The 25,873-nt window shown below is 40.9% G+C and overlaps 1 protein-coding gene across 1 annotated transcript in view; it reads right to left on the bottom strand.

Annotated features, from left to right (window-relative positions):
- The window catches only part of LOC107106825 (TBC1 domain family member 5-like), a 107,896-nt gene that overhangs the window by 75,085 nt on the left and 6,938 nt on the right, over positions 1-25,873 (bottom strand). The window contains exons 2-3 of the mRNA XM_015407036.1: positions 20,259-20,401; positions 5,527-5,633 (exon numbers count right to left, since the gene is read on the bottom strand). Coding sequence (XP_015262522.1) covers positions 5,527-5,633; positions 20,259-20,401 — 250 coding nt within the window. The remainder of the gene's footprint in view (positions 1-5,526; positions 5,634-20,258; positions 20,402-25,873) is intronic.

Below are 25,873 nucleotides of genomic sequence, written 5' to 3'. Positions count from 1 at the left end.
GGAAGAGACTGACATTTTCTTGCAATGTTAATTTTATGCATTGTTTCTGAGTACAAAATCAGTATTTTATAGATCACTGCTTTCTTTTACAATAGAACATGACTGCTAAAAGATTCGTTAAAGTTTTTTTTTGGGGGGGGGAAATGCTTGGGACAAATACTATAAGCTCTCAAACAAGAGAGTTGGCAAGTTTTCGTACATCATCAAAAATGGTAATGCTCTATATAACAGTTTAGCTTCATAATAAGTCATCGTGATAAGGTTAGCACAACCACATACACATAAGAACACCCAAAGATGAAAATTACTTTGCTTATGTTGCTGTATTAGAATTTTATTTGCTATAGGGTAAAACAGATTTGCAAAATTCACAGTTAACTTAAAACAATAGTTTAAAACCTTTTATTCCTAGGCTTGACTGCCTTCAGGAAGAAAAGAACATCTGGTTATTTAAGGAACACAATATGTTCACATTTTCTATGACTTTTGTTTCTAATTGAGTTTTTAATTTTTCTTTATTTGAACAACTCTGGTTAGAACTGTTTTTTAATCGCTTTATATTTTTGTGATTGCCAGCCCCTATGTATCTATTTTCCATCTGAAAGCGTCTACTTTGAAAATTAACAGCACTTCTCATTGGTGATGATGCAGGGAAAAAAAATTAGACAACTGGGGGATATTAAAGCGACACCAAACACCTACACTAGGTGCTTTGTGTGTGTGTGTGGGAGGGGGGGAGGATTCCACTTCTCACAAAATACATCTTTGCATACAGCACATTGTCCTTTTCATATCAAGACAGTTTTCAATGGAATGTTTTCATCCTGAAGAAGTGCAATTGGATGGAATGTTATTCCGCGTATATTTGTATGAAGCAAATGAAAATCTAGATAAACTACCTATCTGGTTTAGTGCACTGTATAATCCTACTATTCCATTTGATATTAAAGGCACACAGGCTAGCATTGTTTTCAGAAACCTATAGGGAACTCTTTCTATGTTTTAAGCACTTCTGGAATGTTGCAAAGTTGAAAAGAACAGGTTCACCACAACATATTTTAGAGGAACAAAAAGAGAGCACAAAAATATAGAATTATACTTACCCCCATAAATTTGATAAAGGTGGGTGTTTTATTTGAAATCTGATATTTCAACTTTTGCAAAATTTGATATCTTCTTTAAGAAAAAAATGTATGTGGATGCCCAGTCTCCTGCTAGCCCCCTTCTTTTAAACATGCAGTGCGAGCCAAACTGGAGCCCGACTATCAAGTCCGCTGCTCTCCTCAGCACATATCTGGCAAAAAGGGAGTGGGCTGCAGAAAGCAGTGTGAAAGCCACCCAGCTGAGCCAATGCTGGGCACATTTGCTGAGTCTCCTGCTTCTTTCCTCACCTCTTTTTCCAACCACAAAAATTGCTCCAGCTTAAGGCTGTGAGCAGGCCTAGCAAATTTAGATAAAACCAGACATTTCATGGCTCTTCTACATAAAAAAGCTTTAAATAAAATTTATAAAGTCAGTTTTATTTTTAATGTTTGTTTTTTGTGTATGCAAAATTTGGCATTTTCTTCAGAAAAACGTATGGTGGCAGAAGGACTAAATCCTAAATTTTCAGTGTGTTCAATGGGGCTTACTCACAGATACACATGCACAGGATTGCAGCCATATGTTTATTGCACCTCATCTCCTTGGGATCACCATCTATTTATAGTCTGCCCTTTGAGGAGCTCAGAGAAGCTCAAATATGTTTCCCAGGTGATCTCCCATCTGGGAAGTTTACAGGGTGTTTTTTTTTTGTGTGTTTTTTTTAACAATTCTACATTTAAAGAAAAATTTCTTGCAGGTTTAAATGATAGTCCTAAAAAGAAAATATTTTACAAATTAATCCAATAAACATAAGTAGATTTGCAAATGTACATTTTGACTGCATATTTTTTTGAAATGAAGAAAGGAAAACTGTAATCACTAGCAGAGGAACAGGCATTTAGAGAAAGAGGACAAGATTTGTCAATCATAGTGGTGGTGGGGTGGTCACAGTTACTGGTACATAGTAAACCTGTTGATGAGTTTTCCAAGTTGACATGGAAAAATAAAAGAGCGCAAGTCTGAACATATCATATAAGACACTATAAACCTTTCTACTTACTAGAGATGTTGTCTCTGGTAATTTATTTTTTATTTACTTTTCATAGCCCATCTTTCTTGCTGAATCTCGAGGCGGATTACACAATGTGAAGCTATGTGAACAAACAGCATGAGACAATGCAACAAGACTTGGATGCCACAAGGGGTATGTGGATTCTGGGATGTTTGATTTGCATAAATTCCTGGTCTAATTCTGAAAAGATTGTTGGGAATACACTAAATTATTTTGTTTTAGAAATATAGATTTGGTTTAGTTATAATAACAAGCATTATTATATATTTTATATATTCATAAGGGTTTTTCTTAGACTTACTTATTTTCCAGTATGTCGTTTCTATGATTTCAAAACGTCTTGTTTATAGCACACTACATCTATTTTTCGGTGGGGGGGGGCTTGAACTATTTTAGGTTCTTTTGCTTTTGTTTAAAGCAAGGGCATCACACCATGAGAAAGCTTGCATTCCTTGCTGTTAACGCTGATCAGACATAATGAGAAATCTCTACTACTACCTCAGTTAATACAGAAAACAGCTGAAAATGAGCAATATGCTAAAAACTACAGACCAATTTTGTCACACATTCTTCCAAAAATGCAGTCACGGAAGAAATGGGCACGTTTTTTCACTTGTTTTAAAAACACAGAGCCATTTGCTGCTTTTGTTCATGGGGGGTGCAGAATTCACAATTCTTTTAAGAGACCAAAATACTTTCACTTTGAGGGAGATATAGATTTTGCTTCTCATCAAAAAGGAAGAATGTGATGTTGTTTGCGCAAGCAGTTACATGTAAAACCAATATTAAAACTAAGGCAAGTTTTTATTTTTCTTAAGTAAGAAACCACTGTGTGCATTTAATTTTTCTTTTTTTGCGTGTGGATGATATTCACCAATGAAGAATACAACTGAAAATCTTCACAATCTACATGTAGTGTATAACGTGGGAATAAATGTTCAAGCTGTATTGATTCTTGATTCACTAACTGTTGATTCCCAGGTAATTAATAAGTATATACCATCTAAAGCCAGTTGTAGTTGGTTGCTGGGCCAAGCTGTACTCAAGTTTACATACTGGAGAATGCAAACTGCTGTATTCTAAAGTATATTTTATGACAGACATCTATAAATCTTTTAGGTGCCACAGCATTTCCTTTTTGTTCTCAATTTGAGAAATTTATGTTCCCTGTCAAATACTGAGGTACTGGAAAGATAATCATTCTCACACTGCCCCCAAATGCTTAATCCGCAGTTCTGTAAACATATTGTTAAAAAGTCAAACTGATTTATTATTCAAAGCCTCCCTTGGGTTGGATGCTAATTAATGGGCAGTAAGTATAGCAGATTGTCTTGGCCAAGGGGATGGTCAATTTAAGCTCACTTCAGAGTAGAAGGAGTGTAGGCTACCTCAGTGTAGGCATGGTGACAAGAAGAGCTCATATGTCAGTGTTGGCCAGCTGTGCTGCTTTGCAGTTTCTAAAGATACACATTTCTTGGGTTGTAGGGAGTACTGTGATTATAGAACTCTTGTTGCACTGAATTTGGCAAATGCCCGCCTATTTGTGCTATTGAAACTTCTAATAACCAACCAACTTGCACATTTGTGTATAATGATTACTATGAAGACACCATAAATCACTAGCACTCTGTCCCTCAAAGGGAAAGAGACCCTGTAAAATGCTATTGGGAACTTCCAATGATTTCAGGCTATTAAAAATGCTATTCATTATCTGATCAGCCCTAAGCATACAAATGTTACCTGAATTTTAGGGACCTTTGAAGTACTAATAGACACATTTTGTACCTAAGCATGAGCAGAGAATGCTTCCATACAGCTGGTGGTGTCACACAGTGGTAATCTTTGACGGCAACTTAAATGTTGAAGTCATAGAAGACTCCTCTAGAGTATCTGCTTATCTACTGTGTGAAACAGGATGCTAGACTAGATAGACTGCTGATGTGATTCAACAGCAGGGATGGGCATGAACCGGCTCATGAACTAAAGTTTGTCACAAATTTTGGCTGGTTCATGGCTCCCAAAGCGATCTTCACGAACTGAAGAACCACCACAAACTTCTACAAATGTTGATGCAGTTTGTGATGGTTTGTAAAGAGCAGAAAGCAGGGGTTTAAATGGCTCTGACCCATTTAAACCCCTGCTTTCTGCTCTTCACAAAAAACAACAGGAGCTCCCTGCTGCTCAGCTGTTGGTTTAAATGGCTCTGAGCCATTTAACCCCCTGCCGTCTGCTCTCCGTGAAAAGCAGCAGCAAGCAGCAAGCAGGGCTTTTCACGGGGACCAGAAAGCAGGGTTTAAACTTTTAATGGCTCACAAACCGATTTGGTTTGCGAACTGTGGTTTGGTTTGTGGTTCAACCATGAACTGAACCGAAAAAATGTGGTTCATGTCTATCCCTATTCAGTGGGGCTCTTTTTATGTTCTTGTGTTTTTGACCACACTGCTTCCACTGACATTAACGCTATCTACCTGCCCCAATGCAATGGAGGGTCTTTTCTTGCTGTCTTAGGGAGATGTAGCTATCGGTAGTTTCCTTGAGTTAATAGTATTTTTTAAAAAGCCCTGGAGCGATGCTGCAAAATTTTAAAAAGTGAAAACAAGGGAAAGTTTTCCTTGTTTCATGGACATTAATAACAGCACAGATGGAAGAGAGATTAGTGACATTCAAGGGAGTAATGTCACATTGGCCACATCCATGCACACCCCGGAGGTTAGCTTTACTTGCTAGCCTCAATATTGCCTTCTCCCATCAAATCCAATAAGCTTGCCAGTAATGGCCCTACCAGCAGAGATGATGTCATATGAGTACTTAGCAATGGCTATGTAGCTACCTGTGGCCACAGCATCTGGAAAGGCTCTGAGTAGTCTACAACCACCACTACCACCCATAGATAGAGGATGGCCACTGATTTAGACCAACTTATTGGCGAGTTTGAGTCTTGCTACCTCTTCTTGTAGAAAGTTAAGTAGTGGCACACTTTTCTACATATTAAAATATTTCCCATTATTAACTCTGTCCTTCCTTATTCATCACTGCAGAATGTGACAGCTATGTTGTATTCATATTTCACCAACATGTGAATCTATCATGAGCACACACAGAGCTTGATTCTGTGTTCAGTCCATTTGCTCTTTCCTGTTATTTCCCCGCCAACTTCAACATACAGACAGAAACTGAAGGGTTTTGGGTATGGGAAGCCTTGACTCAAGCTCCAATTTTACCATCCGACACCTGGTGAAATGGATTGTGTTTGTGTGAGAGGGTGAAGGAATCAGAAGAGCACGTAAGCCTGACAAACCCATCACAGTCAAATTTATGTTGTGCCATCATGTTTGTTTTCTGAGCACCTGATGACATTAAGCATGCCTTACCTTTGGATCTCTGAGAAAAAGAGCTCTCAAGATGAGTGAGTGTACATCTCCAATGGGTGGATAATGCATCAAAAGTCCCAAACAGGTCTGATAATTACTTGATATCACTAAAAACAATAGAAAACATTATTGAGCTTTTCTAATCATGAAGTGGGGATATTAATCACATATTAATGAAAACACCTGATTTTCCCCTAATACAATTATTACTATATATTACTTTCTCAACCCCCTTGCTCTCTTTAGCTAGTCTGAATAGCTGACTTTATCTTGATCTGCATATTTCATTAAATATGTATTCTGAAATGGTTTAAGAACAGTCTGATTTGTATTTCTTGCTTCCCGACCCCTGTGTGTTAATAGTTTTTCTAATTCTATTTTCTAAAAACAGAAAATAGAGTCTCAGACATGAGAAAATTCATGCTGTTTAATCTTAAAATCCATTACATTTTTAGGCTGTTATATTTTTGTTCTCTAATCTCAATCTCGTGTATGACTGTCCTTTTGAGGGGGACCAAGTGATCCTAATTGAGAATGAAATTGAGCACACCTTTTCAGGCAGGCCTATGTAAACTACTTCATTTCTTTAGCGCCATCTAAATTCTGGCAATCCATCTGCTGGAGCTGTCAAAGCCGTGCCGATTAATTATTCTTATACTGTTCATGGTACAGACGCTGCCTACACTGATAGGAACTGTAAGTACATTTTAGAACAAAAACTTTAACTGTTCTGAGAACTTCAGTTTTAGAAATAAAATCTTTTTTATTAATTAAAAGCCTCCATGAGATATGTCTTTTGGAGCACACACAAAAATCATTCTGATTAAATGAAATCCCAAATATATTGACTGTTTTATGGCCTCAGAGACTTACTAGACTGATTTCCCCCCCCCCTTACATGAATCAACCGCATCTCCTTCAGTACCTTCCCATCTCTCCCTGCAGAGGTTTATGAGGAAAAGATGCAGGACTGGGCAAAATGAATAATTATAATCTGTGTAGGGAGCCACTTTATCATCTTCATTTCCGTTGCTGATCCGACAGCTTGTAATTTTATACATCTGCTTTCATTTGTAAAGCACTCACTTATCCTACTCATTTTTTATCTGCTCTGCCTGTTTCTTTTTCTTTCCTTTTGTTTTTCTTGTGCACGTTCAGATACCTGCTCCCCCCCTTCTCCTTGAAGTTAGCATAATGAACACAATACAATGGGCTCAGTCAAGAGTTCTTTTAACTGAGTATAATAGATGGACCACACATTATGTAGAACCAATCAAATCAAATGTAACACACTATGAAACAGTTACAATAGAAATACTTTATACTTTCTTGAAGTAAATAAAAGTAGCTGGTATGTACAAAATGGATTTTATGAAATAACATTTTATACATTTCCTCCACAGAAGCATTTTACTGTTTAACTCATACCAGTTTTTAAAGTTTCGTATTTGTCTCCTCTCTTGGAAATAATGTTGAAGGCTATATGATTATTTTTGGAAAAAAATATGACTCTGAGAGAACAAGCCTAACCAGGTCAATTAAGAATCCTAATGAGTTCTATTCAATGGTGATTACTTCCAGGAAAGCGTCTTTAGGATTGCACTGTGAGGACACCTGTTTCAATAAAGGAAGGTTAAGCATCAGTATTTCAGTTACAAATGCTACTGATAAAAATACAACAAATGATGCAAATCCTGTGCCACTTCATCAATGATCAATTAACTAATTAATGAAAAAACAGTATACTGTCATCAGCAAAAGTGCAGAATTAAAAATGCTTTCCCCATGAACAGTATTAAATTCAAGGGATACTCTATCGGAAACTTATTAAAATTGGTTTTAAAATATCTTTTCCAGATAAATAGAAATGGCAATAGCCTAAAGGGGATTAGGTTTTTTTTAAATGGAATGGATGTGGTGATGAAGACTGAAACAAACATATAAAGTTACAGAATGCTCATTTTGTTAGGAAGCATCAATAATAACACTCTTCTATAAGTTTATAAAAATATAATACAAATTAAAATTGAAACAGTGATGGTATTCCAGCTGAGCTATTCAAAGTCTTAAAAGATGATGCTGTTAAAGTGCTGCACTCAATTTGCCAGCAAATTTGGAAAACGCAACAGTGGCCACAGGATTGGAAAAGGTCAGTATACATTCCAATTCCAAAGAAGGGCAATGCCAAGGAATGTTCAAACTATCGCACACACGCTAGCAAGGTCATGCTCAAGATCCTACAAGCTAGGCTTCAACAGTACATGGATAGAGAACTACCAGAAGTACAAGCTGGGTTTCGAAGAGGTAGAGGAATTAGAGATCAAATTGCCAACTCGCTGGATTATGGAGAAAGCAAGAGAGTACCAGAAAAATATCTACTTCTGCTTCATTGACTATGCTAAAGCCTTTGACTGTGTGGATCACAACAAGCTATGGCAGGTCCTTAAAGAGATGGGAGTATCAGACCACCTCACGTGTCTCTTGAGAAACCTGTATAAGGGTCAAGAAGCAACAGAATCGGATATGGAACAACTGATTGGTTTAGCATAGGAAAAGGAGTACGGCAAGGATGTACATCATGCGAAATGTTGGCCTGGATGAATCACAAGCGGGAATTAAGATTGCTGGGGAAAAGATCAACAACCTCAGATATGCAGATGATACCACTCTAATGGCAGAAAGTGAAGAGGACCTTAAGAGCCTCTTGCTCAGGGAAGTGAAGAGGAGAGCGCAAAAGTGGGCTTGAAGCTCAACATAAAAAACCCTAAGATCATGGCATCTGGCCCTATCACTCCTTGGCAAATAGAAGGGGAAGTCGTGGAAGTAGTGACAAACTTCACATTCCTGGGATCCCAGATCACCGCAGACTGTGACTGCAGCCATGAAATTAAAAGATGCCTGCTCCTTGGGAGGAAAGTGATGGCGAACCTAAGCAGCATGACAAAATGTAGAGACATCACCCTGCCAACAAAAGTCTCCATGGTCAAAGCAATGGTATTCCCAGTAGTCATGTATGGCTGCGAGAGTTGGACTATAAGAAAGGCTGAGTGCTGAAGAATAGATTCTTTTGAACTATGGTGCTGGAGAAGATTCTTGAGAGTCCCTTGGACTGCAAGAAGATCAAATCAGTCAATCCTAAAAGAAATCAACCCTGACTGTTCCCTGGAAGGCCAGATAATGAAACTGAAGCTCAAAGACTTTGGCCACCAAATGAGAAGGGAGCACTCACTGGAGAAGACCCTGATGCTGGGAAAGATTGAAGGTCAAAGAAGACGGGGATGGCAAAGGATGAGATGGTTAGACAGTGTCATAAATGCAACGAACATGAAATTGAGGAAACGTCAGAGGACGGCGGAAGACAGGAAGGCCTGGCAGGATCTGATCCATGGGGTCGCAAAGAGTCGGACTCAACTGTGCGACTCAACAACAACAAAACAATTCCATTGCAAAATAAAACAAAATTAGTGCATCAGTAAATAAGATTATTTTCTAATGGTTTGGATCATAAAGGTGTCCCTCCATTCCACTCATGGAAGAAGTCCATTATTTGGATTAAACCTTGTGTCTTTATCACATCAAAGAATAAACTCTAAAGAATAAATCATTCTACCTAATTTATGAAAATGCTGAACTTAATTTTACAGCAAGGATGGTGAGGCAGAAGCGAATTCCCTCAGATTGGTCCCAACTTGGATTCAGTTGATCTTTACCTATCAGGGTTCCATTACCACAGACTTCTGATCCGGTCTTCTGTTTGTGGAACTTCAAAGATCAGAACCCAGAAAGTAAAGAGAGACTCCTGCTTATTGTCCTAAGCATATTGCAGGACAATGGAAATGTCTTCTGTGTGCTAAAAAAAGGTGTGTTTTTTCCAGCAAGCAAAGGGATAATTTTGAAGGGTTTTCTAGTTTATTTTCTTTCTCTGCTGCAGAAAAGTTCAATTGTGCTCTTTTGTCTCATAGAGACAAAAGGATAAGAGAACCCCTTCAAAACTAGTCATTGGTGTGCCAAAAAAGTAAAAAGTAAAAACTAAAAAATGCTTTCATCACACAAAGAACCAGTTTTAAAGGGATTATTTTCTTGTTTCTATAGCAACACATGGATGTGTTTTCTTCTGGGACCCCTGAATCTCAGGGTCACAGAAATGTGCATCAGTGGGACTTTAAAAAACAAACAACCAACCCCCCCTTCTGGTGTTCATAGTCTCCATGGCCATTAGGGAAAAGAAGTAACTCCCTTCCCCAACAAGTGCAAGCCTCTCTTGGTCTGCTAATCCCATCTCCCATTGATCTAGTTTGATCCAGAGAACAATCTGAGGAGGGAAGGGACTAAGATGCAATTGCAAAATCCATCCTAATCAGATTTCTTGATCATCCCTAATTATGTTCAAGGTATTGTGAAAAAGCTAACTTTCCATTAAGAAGGCAGAATTAAAGATTGTCATAATCAGTTATTTTTTAAAAAGTCTATACTATCTACATTACAGATGTTCAAACCTGCAAAATATTTTTCAGAAAGGAAACAGAATTATGTGATGTTATTTCCTAGATCTTCTAATGGTGATAAACAGACTTAAAATTTCCGGTTCTTAAGATTTTGTGGTTTACTTGCAACAAATTGTACAATGATTGAGTTCTGTTTTATCAGAATGCTCTCTTTAACACTGCTCAATGGATCTCCATGCTGACAATACACTCACAACCAAACACGAAAAACTGCTCAACTGAGTTGTCTACTCATGAGGGTAGTATAAGCCTAGAATTTACAAAAGACTGCAACTTTTCTTTCACAAACCGGAAGAAACTCCACAGGTTGTAATTCTGTGGATCATGAGAAACTAGGGATGCATTCATGCATGCATTAACTGCTCTGGTATTACATTACCCATGGAAGTATGCCCCTCCCCCCTAAATACAGGCGAGCATACCAAGGATGAATAAAGCCATTTGATAAAGGAGCAGGAGAAACTACAGTGGCAGATCAGTGTGAATAATTAGATAATACTGTAATAAATGACTTTGAACTTTGAAGCTGCCCAATCCCTAAAAGTGGCAGGTTATGTGATTTAACAGGTTGGCAGGGAAAACTGAATTTTCCCTGGAAACTTTTCTCCTGGAACTGTTCTTTTTGTGGTGGGCCTTTGGTACTGGAAATCTCATGGAAGACCATTGTAGGTATCTGCAAAGCAGTAATTTTCTTTGGTGATGCTGTCACTATACTAAATGTAGTGCAAAGTAAAGGTAAAGGTTTCCTTGTTCGAAAGCCAGTCGAATCCGACTCTAGGGTTGCGGTGCTCATCTCCGTTTCAAAGCCAAAGAGCCAGCGCTGTCCGAATACGTTTCCATGGTCATGTGGCCGGCATGACTAAACACCAAGGCGAACGGAACGCTGTTACCTTCCCACCGAAGTGGTGCCTATTTATCTACTTGCAATTTCTTGCTTTCGAACTGCTAGGTTGGCAGGAGCTAGAACTAGAGATGGGAGCTTACTCCATCATGCGGCACCCGGGTCTTGAACTGCTGAACTACTGACCTCCCACAGCCTGCAGTTCAGCGTCTTAACCACTTGAGCCACCGCAGCTCCAAAAATGTAGTGTACATGCATGCATAATATTTCACAAAGTTGCCAGTTCAAACCTGGTGATGACGACAAAGGTGAAGATCAGCATCCAAAATGACTCAGCAATACAGAATTAAGACGTTTCAAGTAGTACAATCTGGTCTTTACTCTTGTTTTATGTGAAGCCAGTTCCACAAAAATCAGCTTTGACAAATTATTGCACAACTTATCCTTTAACTATGAGAGAGGTATCTTTCTCTCTAGACAGTACAACATTTTCTGGAAGACAGTAGTTCCAGTATTATTTAGAGTAAATAACTGTGCTATCACCTACTCCAGATAGAAAATTATTGTTTTCATGTGCCAGATTTGGCAATTGCAAAATGCCTTTTGATCTTCTTATGAAAAAAGGTACTTTTTCTCCATCTTACAGCCTTTCAAGGTGTATTGTGTAAGGGTATCAAATGCAAATAAAAACTATTTCTCCTAAGAGAACAAAACATGAACTACTGCCTATACTGTAAAAACTAAGCAGGCATAGAAGGAATTGTTCTTTCATCAATACCTGAAAAGAAAGCAAAAAAAGAAAAGAAAAAAAGAATGCCAGATGTTAAGCTTTCCTCACGATGAAAAAAATACTGATAATATTAAACCTTCAGAGATGTTTTTTGTTGGGTGGTTTTATGACTTCTGGAAATTTCCTCCCCTAGAGAACAGAAAAGTGTGTAGTCTCTACCTTTATGAAAGCTGGGCTTTTTTGTTGTTGTTGGTGTGATAGTGATTTTCTTCACAAGCATAAGTTGAAGACAGGAACACCTTTATATACTACTTTGTTCTATTTCTATCTCATCTTCAAGGCTGACAAAAGGGAACCTTCATGAATTCAAATTGGTTGATACTTCATATGTTGTACCATCAGAATAAAGAGAAGTTGATAATAAAGACAGAGGAGTTCTTGGAAGTATACTAGCCAATATTAGGAAGAAGTGTAGATTTTTTAAAGCTAGTTCTGCCTAGTTTTTCTCTGAGGATACTGACATCCAGATGATGAGTAAGAAGTTACATTTCCTAAAGAACTAAAAAGTCCTGTCAGAAACTAAGATAATGGTGGTGTGAAAAATCAGTATTTATTTATTTATTTATATCTTCGATTTGTATACCGCCCTTTACCCAAGGGTCTCTGGGTGGTTTACAGGTATATGGCCTAAGTGCCTAATTAGTTCCTATCCTAGGGCCACAATTCAACTGGGGGAGGGGCTACCTATCGACACCTGAGCGGCGCGGTTTTAAAGTATTAAAAATGTCAATGCCACATTCACTAATTTTAGATGTCTGCCACATCTAGATTTTAGGGACATAAGTATGGACATAATTTACAATCCCTGGTGTAGACATAATGTGTCTATTGATAATATAGCATTTCTGGGTGCTGGGACTGCTACTTCCCTCTCTTTCATATTATTTCTTGTCCATGACTTCGATAGCCCTACTGCTCATCTATTTTCTTGCCATGCGGATTCACAACACAGTGTCTCATTCAACAAATCCTGGAACAAAAAACAATGGTCTACTAAAAATGAACCATAGCACCAGACCAGGACTGACTGCGTGTACCTGTATCCTAAACAATTACATTTTACTAATTTGTAGTTACCAGGGGTCCTTTTGTAGAAAAAGAGCTAGGGGAACTTATTAGCATAACTCATTAGCATATGCCACACCCCCTGACATCACTGGAAGTATGTCATGAGGCCACACCCCCTGAATGCGCTCGCCCGCTTCGGGAGAGGGGATCAAAGTGTAATACAAGCCTCCTCCGAGACTTGATCACACCAATCTCAACTCTCTCTTGGATGCCTGCCAGTCATTCCCCCTGCCTGGGGGAAGCCGCGTTGGACCAAAATACAGTCCAAACTACTGTAAGGAACACCCGTCCACCCTGAGCACTTACAGGGTGCGTCAAATCGCCATTTTACCCCGACCGGAAGCAGGGGGCGGGGCTTCGTCGTGTGCCCCGCCCCCGCCCCTCACCGGGGCAACTGCAATCCCCCGCGATCCCCCCCGAAATGACCCCTGGTAGTTACACTTGGCCTTTCTTTCCCTTTCGATCTGCATAACAACCCTGTGTGGCAGATTAGGCTGAAAGTCTGTAAGTGGTCTGAAATCCACCAATCAGCTTCCATAGGAAGAACCTGGGTCTGGCAGACCCTGCTGTGAAGCGATAACTGCTACATTACACTGGCTGTCATAGGGCAGCCACCTCAGCAGGGTATAATGACACAGTCCACCATTTTCTCCAGGGGAACTCATCTTTGCTATCTGGAAAGCAGTTGTAATTCTGAGTGATCTCCAGCTCTCACCTGGAGATTGGCAACAATTATTTCCCAGGGAGTAAATGGTTTGGAAGGTGGAGTCTATGGCATTGTACCTGTCTGAGGTCCCACCCCTTCTCAAACCCCACCCTCTCCAGGTTCCACCCCTCAAATCTTTTTTTGCACCATTTTTATTAAGTAAACAAAGGCAAGTTGCTCTCACTTGCTCTCTGCTCAACTTCCTGGCATTTTGTCAGCCAACGTGCTTCTTGACTCTACCCCCTCACCCAGCAGCTTAAACTGCTTAAAGAACTGAACGCCTAGGCTAAAGTATCCAATTTGGTCAGGTGGGTGAAGGTGGATGAAGGAGAAGAACATCTGGATGATTTGCACTTATTGAAGACCAAAGGTGGGCCATGCTCCAGCTTCCCCATAGGTGCCTCTGGCCCTCCCCCAGCCCAGAAAGGGGAGGAGAGCCATCTATCCCTGCAAAGCAGGAACCAGAGCAGTCAAGAGGCCTTGGCATTGCTTTCTCCCAACAAGCTCAGCAGCAACGCTGGGTAGAACCATGCATCGCCGTGGCAACTCAGCTGGAGGTAATCATACATGTCATGGTGGCTGATGGTCCTGTCTGAGTGCATGAAGCCCATGTCGGTGCCAAGGAAGGTGGCACTGGGCAACAGTGATACCTTGGCCTTCAGCGGTTCGTTCACTCTCTGGTTCTTCTCCCGTGCGGGCCTGAAGCTGCTGCTGATTGATGAGGTGCACAATGGCTTCTATGCCAGCTGCCACCTGCTCTGCTGTGTGGCTGTGGCTATTGGTGCCCACCCAGTTGATCACAATCTTTGGCCAAATGTGTTGCAATTCCCCATCCTGCAGGTGCCATAGCACATGATGTGTTGTGTCTCCCGCCATGCCAAAATTGAGCACATGGAGAGGGGAGAACCGCTCCCTCCAAATCTCAAACTGATGTAAGAGCTGTGGCAGAGAATTGCCGATGAACACAACCTTGGGCTCTTTGCTATTGGCAATGAAGCGCTGATGCAACAACATCCATCGCCCATCTCCATGAATGTCAATGACTTCCATGAATGTCAATGACTGGGGTGGGCAGGGCAGCTGGATTCTTTTCGCCATCACCATGGTCCCTTTTGTGGCTCCTGCAGGGCTGGGTTGAAGGAAACCAGTGGGTGAGGTTTCTCAGAGGTGAAAGGCGCTCTTGCAGCCGCTACCTTACAACCTTCAGTCCATCTTGGCCATGCTTAAAGCAGTTTCTGCTGCGGCTTGGACGGAACCATAGGATAGGGCGAGAGGCTGCGCCCTCTCATCTCCCCCTGTGATGTGGTGAAAATAGCCCCCCTCAAATCTCCAGGAATTTCCCAACCTGGAATTGGCAAACCTATCTCCTTCCCAGCCAACCATCAACCTACCTTTATCTGCCCCTCTGAGTTCAGCTTTCCATCCCCCTACCCCACAGCCTCTACCTAGGAAAAGTACAGTCTTTCTCGGCAGTGGGGACCTAAGTAGGAGGGAAGCAACCTCAGCAGGGTATAATGACAGAGTCCACCCTGCAAAGCAGCCATTTTCTCCAGGGGAACTGATCTCTGCCATCTGGAGAGCAGTTTTAATTCTGAGTGATCTCCAACCCTCACCTGGAGAATGGCAGCAATGGTTCCCCAGGAGGAAATGGCTGGTTTGGAGGGTGGAGTCTATAGCATTGTCCCTGTCTTAGGGCCCACCCCTCCCCAAAGCCCACTCTTTCCAGGCTCCACCCCTGAAATCTCCAGGAATTTTCCAACCTGGAGTTGGCAACCCTGTCTCCTTCCCAGACAACCATCAATGTACCTTTATCTGCCTCTCTGACTTCAGCTTTCCATCTCTCCCCCCCCCCTACATGCAGCCTCTGCCTAGGAAAAGTACAATCTTTCTCCTCATCAGATGGTAGAGATCAGATCCCCTTGAAAAAACGGTGGACTCTGTGTCATTATACCCTGCTGAGGTCACCACAGGAAATTGACGCTCAGTGCCCAAGGCCCAGGCACCTGCCCAGAGCCTCTTTCTAGAGCTCACTGTATTTTTTTCCACAACCTGCCTTATTCTTAGTAATAAAATAATTTTTAAAAAAGATTTGGGATACCTTGGCCTATAACTTTCTATGACTTTTACTGAAAATATTTCTTCAACCCATGATATACTGTGATGCCATTCCTGCAGGTAGACATCCCCATAGTCATGTAGACACAAAGTAGTGCCCCTCCCACCATGTATAAAGCACCTCCATCAGGAAACTGTGTGATTATAACAACTTTTAACAGTTGCAGTAACTGTTACGATGCAAACAGAGGCAAGAATTACAACTTCTAAAACAGCATTCTAAATGCACATTTTGCAGTACTTCCCCAATTAAAGTAGCCCCCACTCCAATACAATAACTAGCTGTAAGTGCAAGAAGTTCTGGGAGTTCAGACAGCCTTTACAGGATGCCACAAAGTTCCAATGTGAAGTTGAGAGCCAGCATGGTGTAGTGGTTAAGAGCGGTGGACTCTAATCTGGAGAAGTGGATTTGATTCCACACTCCAGCTGGGTGACCTTGAGCCAGTCACAGTTCTCTCAGAACTCTCTCAGCCCCACCTACCTCACAGGGTGTCTGTTGTGGGGAGAGGAAGGGAAGGTGATTGTAATTCCCTTTCACCTGTGGGAGTACTTCTGCAGCTGATGGCTGCTGACAGGCCAGTGTAGAGTTGGCGGTGAGCTTGCAAGTTTCCCCCTTATTGAAGCACTGAGACTGTAACATCAGAGCCTATACTTTGCAGCTGTTGTACCGAATAGCCCAGGACTGGCAACCAATTAAGGGCACCTCAATAAGTTTCTACTCTGTCATCATAAAAAATGTCTTAGTATTTATGCAATGTGCTCTAGAAATCTGATATAACAACTGGAAAAAGCCCATTTTTAAATGGCGTGGATTTTTATCCAAATGAGTTTTTTGAGCCAACTTCAAGATTTTTGAGCATTGGAAAAACAAGCATTTAAGGCAACTGAGTCTATCAAAAATTGAGTGTGAATAATTATATGCATGATTTGGCTCTAAAACGGTATCCACAGGTGTGCTGGAGACACATGTATCCTGCAATTCAGCCAAAGCACACTAACTAGTATTAGATCCACTTACTTGTAAAGATGGAATGTCACAAGATTTTCAAATGTGCTAAGCAAACTTTGAAATACACCCTAAATATTGGAAGTTCTAATTACTGATAACCATATTAGCTTCATTTAACCGTTTGTACTTTTCAATTTCTGTCTCAACTAATTAGGGCACATTGGAGCTTTCATTTATGAATGACTATAATTTCCCTTTTATCTCCCCAAGTACCCTCAACTTGTCATTCACTTAATAAAAACTTTTCTTTATGGCATATCTTACCCCAATACACTATAAGGATATATAAAATAAAAGTCTGTCCTGAACATTACCATTAAGATATATGATTAAATTACAATTAATGGGCATATGATAAGCACTGGAAGTAGTTTTAATGCTCATGTTTGAAAGTTACGAAAATATCATAATTAAATAAATATGCAACATAGAAAATAAATTGATTTCGTAATTGGCTTTCATTTAATCATTTTTAAAATACATAAAATATTTGGGTATTCAATCTATAGCAACTCAATACACCCTGTCTGACAGAAGGTGGAGCTCTATACTTACCTTGGCCACTTTGCTTTCTGAAACTGAATTTATAATTCAGTGTATCAAAAAGAGTATCCAAAAATCAAAATATAGCTTTGTGATATGAAACAAATAACTTGCTGCCAATTGGTTTACACAAAATCGAATCATTTAGTGCTCCTGTTAATGCCCTGGTTGACCTTTGGAATGAGGAAATGACCCAGGCAATTGACACAATTGCTTTCAGGTGCCTTCTCTCAGGTCTAAGAGCCTGGGTAGCTCATTGGTTTACTGAAGGGCTGAGGATGATGAGAAGACAAGGGAGATGGCTAGAGTGACAGTGGAGAAGGACTTGTGATGAATCTGACAAGGTGTGAGCTAGAGTTCATTTAAAGCCTACTCCATGGTAATGGCAGTGAACCAGTATTTCTCTGTCACCATTGCATCCACACAGTGTAGACCTGAGGAAATCTTTAGGGTAGTCAGGGGCCTATTGGATTCAGTCCCTCTAAGCTGTGGAGTTTTGTAAGCAAAACCTCTACTTTGTGAGCTACTGGCATTAAAATTGTGAGCAAGCAATTTGGCTACTGCATAAATTAGTTTGCTCTGGAGCCATCCTTCCTGAGCTAAGACACATATCTGTGAGCTGCCCACTAATAATTTTGTTTCACAATTTGTGGATAAAATCTGTTGCATCAGTTCCTACTTGAACTGTACATTAGCAGTGACAGGATCAGATGGTCCCAGCATGCTGACATGTCCAGTTGTGTGGGACAGCTTTTGGCTTGTTCAGTGTGAGGATGTGGACAGGATTCTTGGAAGTTTGAGACCTATTATCTATTTGTATGAACCTTGTCCCTCCTGCCTGCTTAAATCTGCCCAGGAAAAAGGCTGGCAGACTGGGTCTGGCAGACATTAAATACCTCCCTGAAAGAGAGGGTGGTTGTCCCTGCCTCAGTGTTGGACAGGTGGCAGTAGGCCTAAGGCACCTTTAATCAGCTTTGGCTGATGAGCCAGCTGTGCCCTGGTGACATCTAGATTAGATTACTGCAATATGCTCTATGTGGGGCTGCTCTTGAAGGATTGTATGGAAGCTGCAGTTGGTACAGAATGCTTTGACCAGAATGCTGATTGGAGTAGGTCATAGGATCATGTCACTCCAGTCTTGTTATATCTACACTGTCTTGCAGTTTGCTTCTGGGTGTTGGTTTGACCTTGAAAGCCATATAGAGCTTGAGGCCAGCATACCTCATGCTTACTCCCTTATTTATTTAATTAATTGTTTAGGCTTTTAGGCTGCCCTTCCCTGCAAGCAGGGCTCAGGATGGTTTACAACAGAATAAAAACACAATCATCCAAGTAGAATTAGACTAGTCTTAAAACACAGTACAGAATCATAAGTAAAAAGCAGTTCCAAGGTGGCAAACGATTTGAATAGAAAATTGAAACCCAAAGCCTCCAAGGGGGCAGGTAAGGGGGGGGCAGGAAACCTGAGAGCGTCAGACTACCTGCTTTTCCATCACTGTCCTCAACCAAAAGCCTGGTGGAACATCTGTGTCTTACAAGCCCTGTGTAAAGGTAGTAAATACTGCTGGCCCAGCCTCCCCAATGGTTTCAAACATGCTTCCCCCACTCCTATACCTGACAGGCAGCTGTCTGTCAGGTGCAGCAGTGAGTGCAGAGTGCTTAAAGCCATCAGGGAGCCTGCCTAAGCAGTAATGCCTTAGTAATCCTGCTGGCCCAGTCTCCACAATGGCTTGCAATACCCCTTTCCCTCCCCCTCCCACACTGGATAGGCAGCTGCCTGTCAGGTGTAGGAGAGGGGGTGAGATGTTTATAGGTGTTGGGGAGGCTTGCTCAGCAGAATTATCTTAGCACTGCTGCTGGCCCAGCCTCCCCGATACCTTAAACAGACTACCCCCCAACACCAGACAGGCAGGTTTCTGTCAGTTGTAGGAGCATGGCCAAGGTACTTTAATTCATCAGGGAGGTCACCTGAGCAGAAACACCTTAGCAATGCTGCTGGGCCAGCCTCCCCAGTGGCTTTAGACACACTCCCATCCACCCCTCTTCCACCTGACAGGTGGTTGCCTGTCAGGTGCAGAAGCAGGGGCAGAGTGTTGAAAACCATCAGGGAGGTTGCTCAAGCAGCATCGCCTTAGCAATCCTGGTAGCCCAGCCTCCCCGATGCCTTCAGACACGCTACCCCTCCTACACCTGACAGACAACCACCTGTCAAGGGTTGGGAGGGGCATGGAGTTCTTTAAGTTGTTGGAGAAGCATGCTCAGTAGGATTGCCTTAGTGCTGCTGCTGGCCCAGCCTCCCCAATGCGTTTAAACACAATCCTCTCCCTTGCACCAGACAGGTGGGTTTTTGTCAGATGTAGGAGCAGGGCCAGGGTACTTTAATTCATCAGGCCACCCCAGCAGGATCAACTTAGCAATGCTGCTGACCCAGCCAACCCAATGGCTTTAGCCATACTCCCATGCACTATGGAAATATACCGTAAATTGTAGAAAAGTGGTTTCCTGTATTAGGTTATTTAACTTCTCACAATGTGGGTTCTAGAAAATTGGTTCATATGAACTTGCTTAATATCTGATTGTTTGGATGTTGTTTCGAATACGTAGTTATGTCCCACTTCTTAAATGTAACATAAATGAGAAGCATTTTTGGAAAAAAGGGGGGTATGACCTACACTCCCCCCCAAAAAAATTCAATGCCCAGGCCAAACCCCTGCACCAAGAAACCCAAAATAAGGAGAGTGCATTCCTACCATGACGTCAACCCTCACTACGAAGGGATTTCTGAGAAACATGACCCCTAAGGGGGTAGAAAGGGGCAAAATGTGTTCCCCCAATTGTTTTCCATGTGCCTGGCAGGCTGCTGCCTCCTTGCCCCCCCCCCCAAATTGGTCAACTGTGTAGCTCAGAGTTCTAAGATAAAAACTGCCTGCTTGTACTACAACCTTCTCCATTAGAATTCCTACAACAAATGTTACATTTCAAACTTCACATCATCAGTTTTAAAACTTTGATTTTACAGAACTTAAATACCGTAGTGAAGCACGGGTATCAGGCTAGTAAACAAATAAAATAAAATACATTAGAAATTTAATGATTATTTTTTAAAAAGTAAAATAGGTTATGTACATTTCTTAACGATAACATTAGATACTCACAGGCATCTCTAATGTAGAGCAACATAGCTAAGAAAACGTAGTCAACTAAATCCAGGGTGATGCTGTCAGCAAACAAAGCATCCCAGATAACAAGAAGGTCCTGAAGGGGAAATTCTCGTCCAAAGAGAAGTCTTACCCATCGCCTAAGAAGAAATGCAACAAAACTGATCAAAAGGTGAACCATATGGAGTAGGAATTCATAACACACTTACTGGAAAATATAAGAAGCATTAAACTAATTAGAGATTTTTTTACTAATATGCTTAATTTGAGCAAGTGCTATATTATGTCTTAACTTGGTTATAGAAGGGATTGTGTTAAGTTTTCTAAAAGCCTCAGTTTTTGAATGATATTAAAGCAGTCATACTTTATTGGAAAAGTGTTATGCCAGTTTAAAAATCATTTCCCTCATACGAATCTAAAGAAATGGCTTCAAAAACAGGTCTAAAGTTCCACAAATGGACTTCAAAAGCCATAACTTGCTCATGGCAGGTTTTGTGGGGTTTACTAAATATAGTAGAGAGCTGAAGGTTGAATGTATTAATGCAAATTTGTGTGTTATCTGAAGTTTAGATGTACCTTATTTACTGCCTGGTTCAATGGTTGTTTACATTGTTTATATTGTTATTTGTATTTGTTTAAGTCTTTCAATAAAAATTTGAAAAAGTTAAAAAAAGTCATAGTACAGTTCAATGGAATAAATAGGCTTTTAGGGACAATGCTTTGCTTTTACTTTTGAACAGCTTCTACATCTGTACCTAGCATTAGTTTGTATGAATTCAAACTAGTTGGATACATTAGCTCAAACTAGTAGACAAATTTTACTTTAAGGATTTAAATTATAATTTCATTCTGGTTAAACTACTCAAGATGCAAGATGAAGTGACTTTTTTCAATATTACCTCATCCTGCTATTGGCATGTTGAACATACTTGGAAATACAGGAACACTTTTATGAATCTTACATTGAAAAAGGAATATGTGTCTTGAACATATATTCTCACTATTCCTTCAGTTCCTTATGAATACCTCATTATGGAACTTGAGGAGAATCCTTACAACAGAAAATGTGGGGAAATTCAAGCAAAGCTAATCTTGCATGGTTAATTTTGACAACACTCCATGCAAGGTGTTTTACCCAATTGTGGAAAATTACCCCTCAGTGACTAGCCTACAGCAAACGATTACTGTTCAGTGTCACAAACATTACTTAGACTCTGCAGGGAGCCCATCACTTTTAGTAGCAGTTGTTCCCACCCTTAAACCTACCCACCTTTCACACTTCACAAGCAGGTTAGGAGCCAAAGCTCAGCTGTACTGCAAGTGTTTGAGCTAACTTGGCTCATCACTACCTGATATGATTCAGGAGGATGGGTAAAACTAATACTTTTTAAAGGGAAAAAGCAACATAGCATAACAGGATTTGTTATTAGTCTTTTATCAGAAACCTCCTTTCCTTCTTTACCACTTAATTATGCAGCGTTAATCGTTGTAGATGTAAGTTTATTCTACTCAAACCAAAGTCATTCCTTTCCCCCCTGCTTTTAGATTTTCTCTTGGGAATATTAACTCTTAGTCCCTAGAGGTATTCTGTTTCACAGATGCAGAGAGCTGAAGAACTGGACTGCTTTAGTAACCATAATGCTATCATTAATGATCTGAACCTCTCTGACTCAATGGGTGTAAGCAATTCACACAATTGTAAATGGATATATACTAAGTGCTATCTGTTCTTTTTCAGCAACATTCTCCTTTTAGCATCCATAAACCAAGGACCCTATTGTCTCTGAACTATGTTACCATATGGCTTGACTTCAGTGAGCTTTGCCTTCATAAAAAAGGGATGCTTTAAGGAATTAAGTTCTATGTTGGATTGTTTTCTTACTAATTAACACACTTTTATTGCTCTTTCAAATATTTAGAGACAATCTAAGTTTCACTTAATGATACCATTGGACAAGAAGAGCCCCTTTCTTTTCAGATGACTGTCTATAGTTTAATTATAGCTCTGTCCTGTTAATTTCTGCTTCACATCTGCTACACCTGCAGACTACAATGCTCACAATGATGTATCTTTTTATCACATGCGGTAACACAATAATTCATATTTTACCACACCGACTTAGCAATTGAAACCAACCAATAATACAGAAGGGAATGTTTAAAGCAATAATAAACGGTATAAAAGGTACTGCAAACTCTTTGCTAAAATGCATAACACTATGTTCTGCTCATGATTTCTGTGTAATTAAACCATAACTCCCAAACAATCCATAATTACTACCCATAGACAAGGGGTTTAATAATGACCCAAAACAGAGAGAAACTAATGCTCTGGAAACTTTGAGCTATAGGAGTGACATATTTTTACCACATTTAAATTTTAAACAGTAGTCATTTTTATTGATGAACTACTGAGAAACACCTCTTTCTGAGACCCTGAAGAGGTTTTGCTAGTCAGGGGAGAAGGGTTAGATGGATGAGTAGTCTGACTCAGGATAGGACAAATTTATATCTTTATATTATTTTTGGTTTCTGTGTCAGAGAAGGAGAAAGTACTGGCAGACTTATAGCTTCTTAGCTGTCACTGTCAACCTGAGGAATAATCACTCCCAGTTACTTTCTTTCTTGTCATAGAACTTCTTCTGCTCCCTGGATAATGGGCAAACTGAAGGCAATAAAATGAGTTGGCCAACAGCTAGACCAGAGGTGGAGGAAGACTTGGGGCAAGTCCAACCAAAACAGATGACAGCACATCTAAATGCCTACTCTGTGGCAGTGATGTTGGCAAAGAGGTTTTCTTCATCACACTGCATCTGTGTATAGACATCCAGCTGAACTTTTCCAGATGGTGAGAGGGTTTCATCATTTGCCCCTTAATAATATAAACTTTGAAAATTCAGTGGCTCAGTGTTGCTTATTTGCAAGGCATTTTGTGGCTGAAATCCCCTGCATTCATGGTGACCGTGATTTATCGCAGCTCAGTCTCAGCAGTTTACTGGAGCAGAGTCTCATCACAGTTGCTGGGGTGACTTTCAGTTACCAGAGCCTGAGGATATGGACAAGCTGCTTGCAGAAGAGAGGCTTACCATTTCAGTTTTCAATCTTTACCCATTCTGGCTCTTGCGCTCCACCTTTAAAGAAAAGGTTCACAGCTGGAAGATTTATTAGATCCGCTTATGCAGATGGATGCCCAGACAACATCAGTAGTGTAATATTTTTCACCAGATTCAGCTACTTCACCAGCTTGTAACATCTGTAGTTTGGATATCCATCTGCCCCGGCAAGCCGTTCACGAAAGGAATCAAAGGGGGGGGGGGATTCAAACATGGAAGGGAATGGAATTGCTGAACAGAAGCTGCTTCTATATGGCCATATGTATTCGGGAAGCCGAATAGCTTCTGGGGAGCCCAAATAATGCCGTATAGGGATTACATGGGTTTTTTTTTTTGGGCTCAGCCAAACCGAATGCACATTCCTAGTCTGCACACCAAAGCTGTGCCAGTTGTTGTGCCTCATCTGTGGGACGCCTCATCTGTTCCTCCAGCCCTCCACCAAATCTGTTAACTTTCTGGTGTTAGGCCAAAGCTTTTTTTCTTCCAGGTGTTTAGGAGTTGTTAGTGTTTGGCCTCTTGCTCAGAGTGAAAGAGGAGAGCGCAAAAGTGGGCTTGAAGCTCAACATAAAAAAAACTAAGATCATGGCATCCGGCCCCATCACTCCTTGGCAAATAGAAGGGGAAGTCGTGGAAGTAGTGACAGACTTCACGTTCCTGGGATCCCAGATCACCGCAGACTGTGACAGCAACCATGAAATTAAAAGATGCCTGCTCCTTGGGAGGAAAGCGATGGCGAACCTAAACAGCATGATAAAAAAATAGAGACATCACCCTGCCAACAAAAGTCCACATGGTCAAGGCAATGGTATTCCCAGTAGTCATGTATGGCTGCGAGAGTTGGATTATAAGGAAGGCCGAGCGCCGAAGAATAGATTATTTTGAACTATGGTGCTGGAGAAGATTCTTGAGAGTCCCTTGGACTGCAAGAAGATCAAATCAGTCAATCCTAAAAGAAATCAACCCTGACTGTTCCCTGGAAGGCCAGATAATGAAACTGAAGCTCAAATGCTTTGGCCACCAAATGAGAAGGGAGCACTCACTGGAGAAGACCCTGATGCTGGGAAAGATTGAAGGTCAAAGAAGACGGGGATGGCAAAGGATGAGATGGTTAGACAGTGTCATAGATGCAACGAACATGAAGTTGAGGAAACGTCAGTGGATGGCGGAAGACCGGAAGGCCTGGCGGGATCTGGTCCATGGGGTCGCGAAGAGTCGGACTCGACTGTGCGACTGAACAACAACAAGTGTTTGGCATGGCCTATCAGGATTTTTATTTGGATTAGAATTTCAGATTTATATTAATTTGCTGTGCAGTCAGTTTTTTTTAGCCTTATGGCATTTAGGATCTGACAAGCAGGGACTTGCTGGGGTCACTTCATTTCCCTATATATCCCTTCCCCACAATATTTCCTCTTTCTCTTTGTGTTGTTTTCTCCCCAATGGAGACACAAAACAGGTTACATCATTATTTTCTCCATTTTATCTTCACAATAACCCTATAGACAGAGAGAGACAGTGATTGGCCTACAGTAATCCAACAAATTTGCACGGCAGACTGGGGTCTCCCAAATCCTACTCTAACACTCTAACCACTAAACCACACTGGTTTTTAGGTTTCCCTTCAAATTTGCAGCCTCTCCCTGGGAAAAGTTTGGTCAAGTTACAAAAGCTGTACAGTAGCAAGTTGATACAACGAGGATGTATATTGTCACCCTGCTTATTTAATTTATATGCATAGTACATCATGCGAAATGCCGGCCTGGATGAATTACAAGCCGGAGTTAAGATTGCTGGGAAAAACATCAACAACCTCAGATATGCAGATGATACCACTCTAATGACCTAAAGAGCCTCTTGCTAAGCTTGAGAGCGCAAAAGTTGGCTTGAAGCTCAACATAAAAAAAAAAAAACTAAGATCATGGCATCCAGCCTCATCACTCCTTGGCAAACAGAAGGGGAAGTCATGGAAGCACTGACAGACTTCATGTTCCTGGGATCCAAGATCACTGCAAACGGTGTGGTGGCAACAGAAAGATCTTAATGCCATCTGCAGCTTAGTGCTTCAACCCCTTTTCTGATGCATACCAAACATACACAGATATGCCAAACATACACAGAAATCCTACCTCGGGTATTATGTTGTGAACTGCCCTGAGCCCGCCCATGGGGAGGGCGGTATAGAAATCAAACAAAAAAATAAATAAAATAAAAATTATGTTGTTAACTGACTTGCCCATTTCTCCAAAGGAATACTTAGATGCTGTTCAAGAGAGGTTTTTCTTGCCATTTTGAGGACAGTATAACACAGCTCCATTCGCTGGTAACTTCTAATGGGTGATTAAACATGCTTTTTCAGCTACTTTGGACAGCTTTCTGCCTCATGCAACCTCTCCGTCACTGCCATAAACATCAGCCTCTTGAACAGCTCCCACTGCACAACATACAGCCCTTATTCCACTTGATGCCCTATCAGCTTTAGTTAGGGAGCTATCTAAAATA

Source organism: Gekko japonicus, unplaced genomic scaffold (genome assembly GCF_001447785.1).
Source record: "Gekko japonicus isolate JY-2015 unplaced genomic scaffold, Gekko_japonicus_V1.1 scaffold2063, whole genome shotgun sequence".
NCBI lineage: Eukaryota > Metazoa > Chordata > Lepidosauria > Squamata > Gekkonidae > Gekko > Gekko japonicus.
Note: the sequence above shows the minus strand (reverse complement) of the source record. Positions and strands in the feature narration are given on the sequence as shown.